Source organism: Myxocyprinus asiaticus, chromosome 4 (genome assembly GCF_019703515.2).
Source record: "Myxocyprinus asiaticus isolate MX2 ecotype Aquarium Trade chromosome 4, UBuf_Myxa_2, whole genome shotgun sequence".
Classification (NCBI taxonomy): Eukaryota; Metazoa; Chordata; class Actinopteri; order Cypriniformes; family Catostomidae; genus Myxocyprinus; species Myxocyprinus asiaticus.
Genome location: NC_059347.1, coordinates 22,630,900 through 22,645,468, shown reverse-complemented (window position 1 = coordinate 22,645,468; position 14,569 = coordinate 22,630,900). Strand labels below are relative to the sequence as shown.

At 37.7% G+C, this 14,569-nt stretch overlaps 1 protein-coding gene and 1 pseudogene across 2 annotated transcripts in view; one reads left to right on the top strand and one right to left on the bottom strand.

The window, feature by feature from the left end:
• The window catches only part of LOC127432174 (tetratricopeptide repeat protein 37-like), a 31,599-nt gene extending 27,555 nt beyond the window's left edge, over positions 1 to 4,044 (bottom strand). The window contains exons 1-13 of one of the 2 annotated variants that reach the window (XM_051683033.1): positions 3,932 to 4,044; positions 3,618 to 3,710; positions 3,299 to 3,442; positions 3,053 to 3,144; positions 2,867 to 2,942; positions 1,912 to 2,055; positions 1,650 to 1,748; positions 1,447 to 1,555; positions 1,062 to 1,202; positions 766 to 867; positions 546 to 670; positions 317 to 403; positions 59 to 162 (exon numbers count right to left, since the gene is read on the bottom strand). In XM_051683033.1, the coding sequence (XP_051538993.1) occupies positions 59 to 162; positions 317 to 403; positions 546 to 670; positions 766 to 867; positions 1,062 to 1,202; positions 1,447 to 1,555; positions 1,650 to 1,748; positions 1,912 to 2,055; positions 2,867 to 2,942; positions 3,053 to 3,144; positions 3,299 to 3,442; positions 3,618 to 3,707 (1,313 nt within the window). In that variant the 5' untranslated portion in view covers positions 3,708 to 3,710; positions 3,932 to 4,044. Of the gene's footprint in view, positions 1 to 58; positions 163 to 316; positions 404 to 545; positions 671 to 765; positions 868 to 1,061; positions 1,203 to 1,446; positions 1,556 to 1,649; positions 1,749 to 1,911; positions 2,056 to 2,866; positions 2,943 to 3,052; positions 3,145 to 3,288; positions 3,443 to 3,617; positions 3,711 to 3,931 lie in introns of both variants that reach the window. The other variant, XM_051683041.1, reaches the window with a different exon arrangement.
• Positions 3,832 to 13,733, top strand: LOC127439720 (nucleolar protein 6-like; annotated as a pseudogene).
• Positions 13,734 to 14,569: the final 836 nt, after the last annotated feature.

Genomic DNA, 14,569 nt, shown 5'->3' with positions numbered 1-14,569 from the left:
TTAAGTGTGTGTGTATTGGTTTGTGTGTGTGTGTGTGTGTGTAGGATGGGTTTCAAACCTCTCCTCTGCCTGCTTGTGTTCATCTTTAGCACAATATGCAAGTCCCTTCAGAGTGAGACCCTCCACAGAGCCTGGGTGAGAGCAAAGCAGCTCAGCAGAAACCTGTAAGAAACAGAGTTATTTCAAACATTACCAGATTTCCAAAGTTTTTATATAAAAAAATAAAAAAAATACTTATAATATACTATAACAATATATTGAGAAAGATGTTTTTTTTTTGTTTTTTTTATCAGGTCGAAATGAGAAACATCATCACCTCAAATGCTTCCTCAGTTTGGCCTTTTTGCAGGTGAGCTCTTCCCTTTAAAGCTAAAAGCACTGGGTCATTTTGGGCATCTGAAATCTAAAATAAGATACTTTTATACTTAATATTATGAATCAAATTGATGATCTTAAAAATCAAACATATATTAGCATCTGTTGTCAAACTGTTGCTCTATATCAGACTTTACAGTGCAATAACAGTGTCTGGTATAAAACTATACCTGAGCAAGTAACTTCAGAGCTTCATCAGCATCCTTTTCTGTCCCAGTCCTAACCAGAGCCTCTAGTCTCAACCTCTGCAGCTTCTGAGTCCAAGCCTCAGAGTTCCCCATACTCGAATTTAGCCCTGAACATACAAATGGGATTTCCAATTTAGCCCTCTCCACTTCCCTAGCACAGTTTGTTGGATAGCTGGATCCAGTTATTGAATACACAAAGCACCTTGGCTGGAAGATGTGGCACTGTCAGAGTATCTATGCATTTTCAGTTCAGCCTGAGCCATATTATACCAGCCGATGATGGAGGATCGCATTCGCTTCAGTCCTGAAGACAAATAAAATAAAACAGTTAAATATTACATTTATTCAACATTGTATGCTTTGAGAACAGAATTACTGTTCAGTATACAACTGCACATGAATGCAACAATATGACATTGTATTTAAGCAATCCTCCTTGATGACCCTGGCATAGTGAGCACAGACTAAAGCACATGTGGTATTTATTTATGCACTCACCCAGACTAATATTCTTGATGGCATCCTCATATTTCTTTTCCTGAAAAGCTTTAATACCGAGGCCAAAGTGAGTGAGTGAGTTGTTTGGATCCAGTTCTGAGAGGCGACTAAAGCAGTGAATGGCTTCCTCACTGCAGTCACCTGCCAACACAGAAACATCAGTGACACGATAGCACAAATCTAAGGTCATTCACCTGATCACTATGTCAGCTTAAAATATCCAACAGGAGCTTTGTATATTTCCACCAAGAGAAACAGGAATTTTTCGTACTTTTAAGAGACTGACAAATAGATACAAATTCTGTGTTTTCTGCCTTGATTTTAATCGGACTCTGTTGACCGTTCCAGGGTAAAATTATGCATGTACGCAAATAAATAAACTCACCAGTTTTGATGTAGTGCTCACTGAGGGCTTCTAGAGGGTAGGAACACTTTGGATAGAGGGACAGCATGGCATCACACACCTCCTTTAGCTTGGCCACCTCATGAGGAAGCTGAAGATAGTGAAAAAATTCAATCAAATGCTTTGCTGCATTGATAAATGTTGCAATATTTCTCTCATGGTTGTGTATACAGTTGTTTGGCAACCTTAGCAAGACATTTAATGTAATCCTCTGAGATGCTCTTGTGGTCTTCACTGGGTACATCTCCAGTCAGTTGCAAAGCTCTTTCAAATGCTGATATAAGCTGTTGTGGAAAGAAATGCACCCATTCAAACAATAAAAATACATGGAACACTTGTTATCTGCCACCTGGCCATAAGACTAAAACAAAGTGCTCATAAAATTACAAACAAAGCTAAAACGCATTGTGCTAACAGCAGGGCAGAATCCAAACAGTTTTGACTGACGTGCTGCTGAGTCTCATTGTCCTGATCCTCCACACTGGCCTGCAGCAGACTGGTCATCCCTCTCCACAGCTCCAGCAGCTCTGAATTCTGCACCCCTTCCTCCCCCTCCCTCACCTGGATCAACCTCCGCCATACTCTGGCCACCTGTAGGGTGGAGTAGCAATCTTTTTACACATAACACATAAAAAGCTGATGGTGATTTCATAACATCTTCACTGTGGTTTTGACTATAGACAATTGCTGTTCATAGACTAATTACTAATGACTTGCATTATCTTTTGTTTTTATATCAAGTGTGATTACAAGGATCTCATCATACACTTTGTTTTCAAAATTAAAGGGATAGTTCACCCAAAATTGAAAATTCTCTCATCATTTACTCACCCTCATGCCATCCCAGACTTTCTTTCTTCTGCAAACACAAATTATGATTTTTAGAAGAATATTTCAGCTCTGTAGGTCCATATAATGCAAGTGAATGGGTGCCAAAATGTTGACGCTCTCTAAAGCACATAAAGGTAACCCATACGATTCCAGTGTTTTAATCCGTATCTTCAGAAGTGATAGGATAGGTGTGGGTGAGAAACTAGAAATTATTCTCCCTGGCCAGTAGGGGGCGATATGCATGAAGAATGTGAATCACCAAAAACACAAGAAGAAGAAGGTGAAAGTGATCTGTTTCTCACCCACACCTATTTTAACACTTCTGAAGAGATTGATTTGGATTACTTTTATGTTTCCTTTATGTGATTTTTGGAGCTACAAAGGTCTGGTCACCATTCACTTGCACTGTATGGACCAAAAGAACTGAGAAATTCTTCTTAAAATCTTAATTTGTGTTCAGCAGATGAAAGAAAGTCATACACATCTGGGATGGCATAAGGGTGAGTAAATGATAAGAGAACTTTCACTTTTGAGTGAACTAATCCTTTAAATAATATAATAAGGATCATACCTGTAAATAGCTCTTCTCTGACTGATAGACTTCTGCCAACTTCTTGCTCACTTCAAAACACTTTGCTTTGTCTGATCTGCAAAAACACAGAGAGAGTAAGACAAAGATCAAGCAAACTGTGTCATTTAGCATGATTTATCAAATAACAAATCACTGTTACCACAATGCCAAGCCCAGTTTACTTACGTTTCATAGAGTGAAATAAGTTTTTGGTAGACCTTTGGCAGCTCGGCTTTGAAATCCACTTGGTCACTTTTCTCGTACAGATTTGCTAGACCCTGAGAAGGAAATCCACAACTAGCGAAATGCTCACTGATTTATTTCCCAATATTAACATGACAAGACACTTCAACAGAATGGTCAGCAGACATTCTCACTAGAACAAACTACAATTTCGGAAATCTCCATGAAAGTACCCATACCATGACCCACCTGCCATGCCAGCAGTTGCTCTGGCTCCAGTTCTGTGGCTTTTCTGTAGGCTGTCTGTGCCTGATCAGGCTGCTGCAGCTCTGTGGCTGCCACTCCAATGAACACCAAGGCATTATAGTTATTCTTATCAAGCTTGAGAATATTCTGGAGTGAGGAAACATTCAGGTTTAACTTGAATGAGAAAGGTTTAACTACCCTACCCATGTAAATACAACCCACCAATAGAAATCTATGAGATGAGACCCTCTCATCAGTAAATAGAGATAAAGAGCGCATTGTTTACTAGCCTTCGTGCTGACCGGTGGAAGTAAACACTTACCTTACAATGTTTCAAAGCTTCTTTAAACTCTTTATTTTTGATGGCTTCTCTGGCACTTTTAAGCTCTGCTTTTACTTCTTTACTGGACATCGTCTAAGTTGAATAATTAGACAGATGTCAATGAAACATCAGGAGTAATATAACAGATGTTCACAGTTGCCTGATAAATTGAATGACGTTTAAACAGACGGATTAAATAAAGCTCGCAATCAAAATGACTGTAAAATCCAAGTCACAAAAGTATCACATTACCACAATTGTATCCAATTTTATACAAACTCTGTATTTCTAATGTGTAAAGAAATTATACATACGGCAGAACTTGTTTAGTTTCCATCCAACGCGTGCGCAATGCTCAAATGACGTCATTATTTCGCGACTAACATGGTTGTTATTCCCCCAAAATAAAAAATACATAAAAATATATAATTATGTTCATATGTTTTACACCGTTCATAATTTTGGAATTAAATATTTTAAAAAATTGCATGTTTATTTTTCTCAGTGAAACGAGTCGAACCAACCTTGACTGTGTTTGGAGGCGAAATCAAAGCACTGCAGCCAATCACTGAAGAATAATGTTCTGAACGGACCAATCGGTGAACGAAATAAAACACACATATTAGAGATTATTTTAATTTATTTTTTTAGATTTAAATAGGAAATAGACATCCAAAACGTTATTTTTATGTACTTGCACATTAATATGATGTAGTTTTATATATTATTCTTGGCATAAAGCATACTAAAACTGTTAAAGAGTAAAATCATTTAAAGGGATAAGTCGGCCAAAAATGTTTATGACTTCCTTTTTTCTGCAGAACACAAAGGATATTTTCGTAAAATATCTCAGCTCTGTAGATCATCACAATGCAAGTGAATGGTGGCAAGAACTTTGAAGCTCCAAAAAGCATATAAAGGCAGAATAAAAGTAATCCATACGACTTCAGTGGTTAAATCCATATTTTCAGAAGCGATCTCCACCTTTAAACAGCCCCGACCAGTAGGTGGCGATACGCGCACGAAGAATGCGAATGTGGACGTGAAAGTGGAGATTTATAGATAAAAATTACTTAAATACTGATCTGTTTCTCACACACACCTATAATATTGCTTTTGAAGACATTGATTAAACTACTGGTGTCATGTGGATTACATTTATGCTGTCTATGTGTGATTTTTTGGAGATTCAAAGTTCTGGCCATCATTCACTTGAATTGTAAGGACCTACAGAGCTGAAATATTCTTCTAAAAAAAATCATAATTTGTGTTCTGCAGAAGAAAGAAAGTCATATACGTCTAGAATGGCATGAGTGAGTAAACGATGAGAGACTTTTCATTTTTGAGTGAAAAAATCCTTTAACATATCTTTTAACAGATTGAAGCCCAGAGTTCCTGTCAGAATGAACAGGAAGGAGATGTAAAGAAGAGTGCCAAACACATGAATGGCACCAAACAAAAATCAAAGAGCACAGTGTCAGATGATGGGGTCTTACGGCCACTCAAGCTGTCCAAACAGGAGCTGTACAGAGCCCCCACTGTGGCAGAGCTCAGTCAGCTGAAAGAAACAGAAAATCTCTTCCATGCAGCATATTGAAAGTGCAGGTCAGAAATGACCTAATCTAACTGTCATGCATGATTATCTATTAATGTATGTTACCTTAGCAACATATGTGTTTTTTTTTTAGTGTCTCATGTTAATGGTTATAAGCTGTTCACTGCATGACATTCCTGTGAACTACAGAAAATTTTGTAATGCTTGATAATAACTGTCTATAATGATATATTTTTCTTTACTCGTCACTGATTTTTATGGGTGATGTTCAGATGGAGGAGCTGCTAAAGGAAGTGACCCTAAGTGAGCACATAAAGAAGCTGGTGGAATCTTTTGTGCAGCAGGTCACAGATCACCTGCAGTCTGTGCCCAAATCTGAAGGTGTAGAGGTTAGACATTGCTGAAGAACTTGCATCAGCTGACACAGGCTTGGACAGTATGTGACATTTTCTTATTTGCTTTTTATTTTTTTGTCTCCTAGTTGGAAGATCTTTCATGGTTGTCAGGCATTGCAGTCCCATTCCTCCTCGTTATGAAAGTAGCGAAAGGCAAATTTCACATGGAGCCTCCTGCATCAGTCAGCCTGGTGAGCACGTGTATTAAACCTTGAGTCTAAGTCGATTTGGCTGTCACCATTCCAGCTGTAAGTATTCTTCCTTCATCTGCACTACTATATTCAGACTGATGTCAGATTGATTATAGTCATGTAGTAATGCTAGGTGTGTTAGATACCTTTGATTTAGTATTGACAGAAATGTATGATTCTCCTGATACTAATTAAGCAAAAGACTACAAATGATATTAATGAAGAATCATAATAATAGTTTAGCCCATGGCTACATAAATATCAAATCTCTTCTAATGTGATCAATCAAATGTATCTGTCTGTTTTTCTACCATTCAAAAACTTTTTTTAAGTAATTCATTATAACATCAATTGTCAAATTTTCCTTTGAAGCCTTTTTTACACCCGATGGATGTCATTAACCAGAGGTACCCTCGGAACAAAGCTTTGTATCTGGCTGGCCTGGCAAAGCACCTCTCCTCTTTAAAGCCTGTGGGTTTGCTGAACTACTCTTCGTCTCCATGGCAACCTTCTTCGCCCACTGCTACTAATCAAACACCCCGGTATGATTGGTCTAATGGTAACTCGTGGTATTCATTAGCTCCTTTCAAAATTTTGCACCACATTTACTTTGTCAGCAAATGCTTTCTTACAAAAGCATCTTACAAGGAAGTGCACATACTCTCACTCATTACTGTAATTATTTGCTCAAATCAGAATTCTTTCTCATTTGATTTTAGCTACCTAGTTATTTCCTATTTAGAAAACTCCTTTTTCACTCACTGCTTAGAGCTGGGGTTTTCAAAATTGCAAGGGTCTGCAGAAAATTTGTTAGAATATTTTCTTTTTACAAAATGTAATTTTAGGGCAGTAAAAGTCTACTTGTTAACTTTAAAAAGGTATTAATTAATTTATTAGTCTTTAAACACAGTTTTACTGATTTTATTTAACATTATGTTATTCTTTCGAAAGACTGGTCGGAATGTGATTAATATTTATTATTTATTTTATTCTATAAAAGATACACCGTCAATTTACTACAAAGTACAGGTGCATCTCAATAAATTAGAATGTCGTGGAAAAGTTCATTTATTTCAGTAATTCAACTCAAATTGTGAAACTCGTGTATTAAATAAATTCAATGCACACAGACTGAAGTAGTTTAAGTCTTTGGTTCTTTTAATTGTGATGATTTTGGCTCACATTTAACAAAAACCCACCAATTCACTATCTCAAAAAATTTGAATATTTTGACATGCCAATCAGCTAATCAACTCAAAACACCTGCAAAGGTTTCCTGAGCCTTCAAAATGGTCTCTCAGTTTGGTTCACTAGGCTACACAATCATGGGGAAGACTGCTGATCTGACAGTTGTCCAGAAGACAATCATTGACACCCTTCACAAGGAGGGTAAGCCACAAACATTCATTGCCAAAGAAGCTGGCTGTTCACAGAGTGCTGTATCCAAGCATGTTAACAGAAAGTTGAGTGGAAGGAAAAAGTGTGGAAGAAAAAGATGCACAACCAACCAAGAGAACCGCAGCCTTATGATTGTCAAGCAAAATCAATTCAAGAATTTGGGTGAACTTCACAAGGAATGGACTGAGGCTGGGGTCAAGGCATCAAGAGCCACCACACACAGACATGTCAAGGAATTTGGCTACAGTTGTCGTATTCCTCTTGTTAAGCCACTCCTGAACCACAGACAACGTCAGAGGCGTCTTACCTGGGCTAAGGAGAAGAAGAACTGGACTGTTGCCCAGTGTTCCAAAGTCCTCTTTTCAGATGAGAGCAAGTTTTGTATTTCATTTGGAAACCAAGGTCCTAGAGTCTGGAGGAAGGGTGGAGAAGCTCATAGCCCAAGTTGCTTGAAGTCCAGTGTTAAGTTTCCACAGTCTGTGATGATTTGGGGTGCAATGTCATCTGCTGGTGTTGGTCCATTGTGTTTTTTGAAAACCAAAGTCACTGCACCTGTTTACCAAGAAATTTTGAAGCACTTCATGCTTCCTTCTGCTGACCAGCTTTTTAAAGATGCTGATTTCATTTTCCAGCAGGATTTGGCACCTGCCCACACTGCCAAAAGCACCAAGAGTTGGTTAAATGACCATGGTGTTGGTGTGCTTGACTGGCCAACAAACTCACCAGACCTGAACCCCATAGAGAATCTATGGGGTATTGTCAAGAGGAAAATGAGAAACAAGAGACCAAAAAATGCAGATGAGCTGAAGGCCACTGTCAAAGAAACCTGGGCTTCCATACCACCTCAGCAGTGCCACAAACAGATCACCTCCATGCCACGCCGAATTGAGGCAGTAATTAAAGCAAAAGGAGCCCCTACCAAGTATTGAGTACATATACAGTAAATGAACATACTTTCTAGAAGGCCAACAATTCACAAAAATGTTTTTTTTATTGGTCTTATGATGTATTCTAATTTTTTGAGATAGTGAATTGGTGGGTTTTTGTTAAATGTGAGCCAAAATCATCACAATTAAAAGAACCAAAGACTTAAACTACTTCAGTCTGTGTGCACTGAATTTATTTAATACACGAGTTTCACAATTTGAGTTTAATTACTGAAATAAATGAACTTTTCCACGACATTCTAATTTATTGAGATGCACCTGTAAATAATTTCCTGATAATAATTTAATACATTTTTAATGTAATGTTTTACTATGATTTAATTTAGCAAACACGTTTTATTTATAATATCACAATTACTATTTTTCTCACACAGTATAAATAGGTCTTTAATACAATAAAATGTATAGCTTGCTTTTTAGGATGGGGGTCCCTGCAAGGGGGTCATCGTATTTGGGGGGTCTTTGGCATAAAAAATAAGCTTTTGAAAACTCCTGGCTTTAATTATTGCTTCAAATTAAAGTGCAGTAACATGCATGTTGTGTGTGTGTGTGACCTTTAGGTAAAGACAGCTGCAGCGTCACATTGCGAATTCATGCCGTTCCCCCTCTGGACTTCCTTAAATCCAGTCAGTTTTGTCCTCAGAAAAACAATATCAGGACTGAGTGGTTCACTGGTGATGCCAAAATGAAGCAAGGTAGTTGTAGATGAGTCTGTTTTTTAAAAAAAAAAAAATCATACTATCCCAATCATACTTTCATGTCAACATATTGTTTTATTGTTTTAATTGTGCAGAGAGCAGTGAGCCCCCTACTCCTCATTATAACAGCACAGTTCTTGGAGATCACCTGCCCCTCTCACACCTGCAGTTCCTCTTGGCCATCAGTGCACAGTGTCCTGCTTTTGGAGATGGTGTGGCTCTCCTCAAAGTGTGGCTGAGACAAAGAGAACTGGACCAGGAAAATGAGACTTCAGAAAATTATCAAGAAATGTGTGCGTTATATTTAATGCTAAGAAAAGATAAGAAATATAATTTTGCTAAAATATACACACATATACAAAAAAAAAAAAAAAATTGTTTTTTATCCTTTTTCTTAAGATTGTTCTTAAGATTGTTAAATAGAAATTCAAATTCTCTGAATTTTTTTTTTCTTAAAAATCGTCGTAAATAACATCTTAAAGTTAGGATAACCTCACAGTTGTCTTAAATCCCAAAAGGTATGATTTTTAATGAATTTACTGGGTTGTTTCAAATGTGACATGTTCTATCATGTTGAGATGGAAGGGTTTTATTTTTTAGCTTTCAATCCATGTAAACGTTATCACAAAATTCAAACAATAAGTGTTGTTTTGAAGCTTCTTAATGTGGTGAATCATGTTAGTCTATTCAAAGGGATGTGATGCACTGCACTCTCTCTCCACGATCTTTAGAGCAGGGTCGGTCAACCCATTAGGCAACAAAGGTGACCGCCTAGGGTACCATCGCTTCGGGGGTGCCGATCTACTGAGCCAATTTTAGCATGTGCTCAATCTGTGTCGAACAAAATGCGCCCTGTGCGTTCCGATAACATGTTGTGGCGCCCCCCACAGAACATATAGACCGTGTACTAAATGCCTTACTACCATACTATTACTGTTTCTGTTATATCTGTGTTTAGTAAAAAAAGAGAAAGTAATATGGATAGTATGCCACTGTGAACACGGCCATAGGCTCACGAATGCGGGGCTTGTGAATCGGAGCGATACACGATGCAAAGAATTTGTCTAACATGCAGGCTTAATCGTTTGAAGTGCTTAGACAAACAGTAAAACAGTAACAGGATGCTTTAGAAGACAGAAGACAAAAACAATGCTGAATGAAGTGGATATTTACTTACAGTTCATTGAAGCAAAACCTTCAGCTGTATTCAATCATCATGTGCGAGTGTGTGTGCAGCAGACCAGTAGACAATGATTGTCTACTGCAAGTAATGACATTTTCACAATAAAAGTGTATCAAAATACTAACATTACATGAAAGCACTTAAAAGTACCATACATTAATAAGCCAATACCATGTTTATTGGACATGTTCCTTGGAGTAGCCTACCATATAAATACCAAAATATATTATAAAAATACCAAGGTTTTACCATATTGTACCATCACTTGCTGTACCATGATACTGCCACGGCAGGCTTTTGAGAAAAATAACTTTGATAAACTTCATCTTGTGCTGTGTAATGTGAAAAGATGTCAATATTTTTTTAGTCCATAGTTTCATTAATGCTACACAATGTATGTGCCCCCAGACTCCCCAACAATATCATGGTACAATAGACTGTGTACTTGATCAGCCCCAGTCTCTTCTGTAATGATGAAAGTCTACAAAAACTCCTGCTGTAAAGCATACTGTACAATGTTCATAGATTTTTAGGGCAGTGCAGGCAGTGTGCCTTTTTTCTTTCTTTCTTTTTTTTTTTTTTCATCTTTGACCACTTGGTTTGGTTTACGTGCACTTTAAAATTTATTTCTATATGTGATACCCATTTATAATGCCTAGTTAAGAGGCCATAACATGTTTCTAACCAACACTGTTTTTCTTTTTATACCCATTTGTGATGTATTTAATTGTTTTAATTTGTACTTTTTTTTTTGTGTAAAGATTAATACATAACTCTCTAAAAATTTATTAGGCGGGGCGGTGACTTGAGGGTCTCGCCTAGGGTGCCAAATGGAGTAGGACTGGCACTGTTTTAGAGTCCATAGAAACATAATAATTATATCATTAGAAAGCTGAGACTCAGAATGATGGAGTGGTCACAAAAATTAAGCATAATAACATTATAATACTGGTATATGACAGTTAAAGTGATTAACACATCTCACGCACTTTACATTTCAAAAAATTATCGCATGGTGCTTGCTACTTCAAAAAAAGGTTAAGATCGATAAAAACTGATTGTTAGGATTAGTGGTCAACTGATATATCGCCAAAGCTGATAAATCGTCCAATATTCTGACTTCTTTAGTTATCGGCATTAGATAAGGCAACCTCACGAGCAGGCTAGTACAATCATGTCAAAGCCATTCTTTTTTTTAAAAAAAAAAAATAAGACAATCTTAAGAAAATATTTGAGAACTTGTCATGAATTTTTCCAAGAACTGCACTTAGTAACATTCTTACAAACTTCTTATAATTTATCCTAAGCCCCTAATCTGGCCCCAGGTCCGTAAACAAAAAAATGAAGGTTCGGCTATGATATGTGTCTTTTAGGACTTTCTTCTTACTGTCAGTGACTCTTGGTGTTGCTAGTCAGATCTGTTCCAATATGGTGATCACAGGCAACCATGGGTTTACCTCAAGTCATCAGATTAATGCACCAAAGAGCAGTCTGGGAGACTGTAATTTTTTGTAACTTGTAATTTTATGTTTCATGCACAGAAATTATTTTATGCATTATTACCTTTAGGATGGATTAGCCTTCCGGATCCAGGTGGCATATCACAGAGAACCACAGATCCTGAGGGAGAGTCTGACCCCTGAAGGAATGCTGATCTACAGGGACAAACCTGTGGCTCAGGCCCTTGAACTGGAGACCCAGCATAAACCTTTCCTAACTAGCATCCTGCATTGGTATAACACTGTTCATGTGGTTCACTGTTGTACACTATATGGCCAAAAGTATGTGGACTCCCAAACACCACACCCATTAATGCTTGCTGAACAATTAATTTCAAAATCAATGTCATTAATCCCTCTATTTTCTGCCATAAAAGCTTTCACTCTTTTGAGAAAGCTTTCCACTAGATGTTGGGACATGGCCGCAGGGATCAGTGAAGCATTAGTGAGGTCAGACACTGATGTTGAGAAGTGGGACATGGCCCACAGTCAGCATTTCAGTTCATTTCAAAGGTGTTCAGAGGGGTTCAGGACTGGGCTTTGTACAGGCCAGTGAAGATGTTTCACCCCAGACTAAAGTAAACCATGTCTTAATGGGCCTCGCTATGTGAACAGGGCTAAAAGGACCCACCCCCAAACTGTTGCCCCAAAGTTTGAAGCATATAATTTGCAAGAATGTCATTGTATGGAGTAGCATTGAGCTTTGTTTTCAGAGAAACTACTGGAATAACCAGACCTGTTCATTAGAATGGGGTGTCCATGCACTTGACCATATAGTGTTGCTTGGTTTGTAGTGACTTACATTTTGATAAATCATAAAAATAATTAGAAAGCTTTGGTGTTTGCTGAATGTTGCTTACAATATTTCTTTTTTCTATTGTTGTGTATTTCAGGCTCCAGCAGCAATATGCATGTTTTGGTGCAGTGTGTCATCTGGCTAAACACTGGTTGGCATCTCAGTTCCTGTTGGAGGATTTCAAAGAGGAATCAGCTGACCTGCTGGTGGCTTCACTTTTCCTACATCCTTCTCCCTTCACTCCACCAAGGTAACATTATCTTTCTTACCTAATTACTTAATTGTTACTAAGCCTCCAGTGCCAGCTTGACGATGACATTGCTCTTGTTCCAGCTCTCCTTAGGTGGGGTTCCTTCGCCTTCCTCCATTTGCTGTCCACCTTTGACTGGAAAAACTATCCACTGATAGTCAACCTCAATGGGAAACTCACAGGTGGGCTTTATCTTAGGTGTTTTACCATCATATTCAAGAAAAAAACTCCTGTGAATATTTATTTACTATGCGTTCTAATCCTGCGTGTTTCAGCTGCTAACTACACAGAGATAAAGAATGACTTTGTAGCCTCTAGAGAATCCCTTCCCACCATGTTCAATGTCACTCCGAATGATAAGAATGTCTCTGTGTGGACTAAAGTGGCCCTTTCAGTGCATGTTCGATGATGCTGCATTGTTCTCCATTACCAAATTTGACATTATGATATAGATTTGTTTATGGATTCATTATACATATTGACAGTATATAAGCATATATATATCATGTTCTGATCAACCTCATTCCAAAGCAGCTGCCTCTGTTAGCTAAAGCAGTGGACCCTCCTTGTGCCACATTTCCTCATGGCACCATCAAAGGTGGCATATCCACCTCAGGGGGAGCTTTGCCAGTCATCGACTATGATCCAGTCAGACTGTATCTGTATGGGTTTGTGCTTTGTACCACTTTTACCAAATCTTTTACCCCCACCCCCCCCCCCCCCTTCACAAATTAGACCATTGATAACCGCTCTCTTGTGGTTTTTAGGATGCTTTTGGAGATTTGTCTCTATTTTTCTACGACCCGTTTGGTGGAACAGTGATTGCAGTGCTGTGGAAGCCAAAGGCCTTTGAGCCTCAACCCTTCAAGGTTCTTCAATAAGATAAACTACTTTTTAAGTGTTTCATTTGATGAGAGCCTGGGGAAGAATTGAATTCCAATAAGGATTTAAGGTACCTCCTTATGTGATTTTTTTCTCCGTTTTCAGACATCTTTAATGAATGCTCTGTATGTGGAAGTGAATGAAGATGTGGCTTCAACTGTGCCAAACATAGAGGCCATCTTGCAGGACTTCCACATCATCAGGGAGGATCTTGTGAAAGAAGTGGAGCTAAGGACAGAAAAATGCGTTGTCTAGGATCTGGCAATAGTTTCTATGGATATAACACCTCATCTGGTTACCCTGTGTGTGCTGTTGTTTATTTGTAACATTTCTTGTGCTCTGATTGTTTAAATAAATGACTAAACATCTGCCTTTTAAAATGTGGTTGCTCTAATTATTTCAAGCTGCACTACTTAACTTTGTGCTCTCAAGCGACATCTGTGGTTGAAACTTAAAATTGCAAGAAATGTGCTGAAAAATACATTACGTCAGTCGTGTTCTGGCACTGCTCTTGTGGAGGATGAATTTCACAATTTGAGCTTAAGTGGACATCGCCTGTGTGTGATCATGACTCGAGCTGGAGTCATAACGTGCTATTTTCATGTTGATATTATGTTATACGAATAAACATTTGAAACGGAAATATTACTTGCTTTGATGAAGATAAACAACACTCTTATTTACATATTTGAATGAATTTTACACTTAAACTGCTTTTCTGACATTACACTCAAAGCACTTTTGAAAAGAGAACAGGGTACTCTCCTCAGCCACCACCAGTAGATCTGAAAATGATTTAAGATCATTTAAGTGTTTTATCTACTATTAATGTTTGAATTGTACTACAATTTTCAATTTAAGAGTTTAAACTCGTGATATGGCTGATAGGAGTTCAATAGAAGACTATTATTTTTAAACGATATTGTCCAGCCTCATTTACTACAATAGCATGTATATGCAATGCACACAGTAACACTGTAAACATAAAACGAGGAATCAATAATGATCGGCATTAGTTAATAACATTAGTTAAAATTATACTTTTACAGTTTTTATTAATTTTACTTAATGTTAATTTCAACATATACTAATACATTTCTCAAATCAAAAGTTGTGTTTGTAAGGTGCAATATGTAATATATTTACTGTACTAAAGCA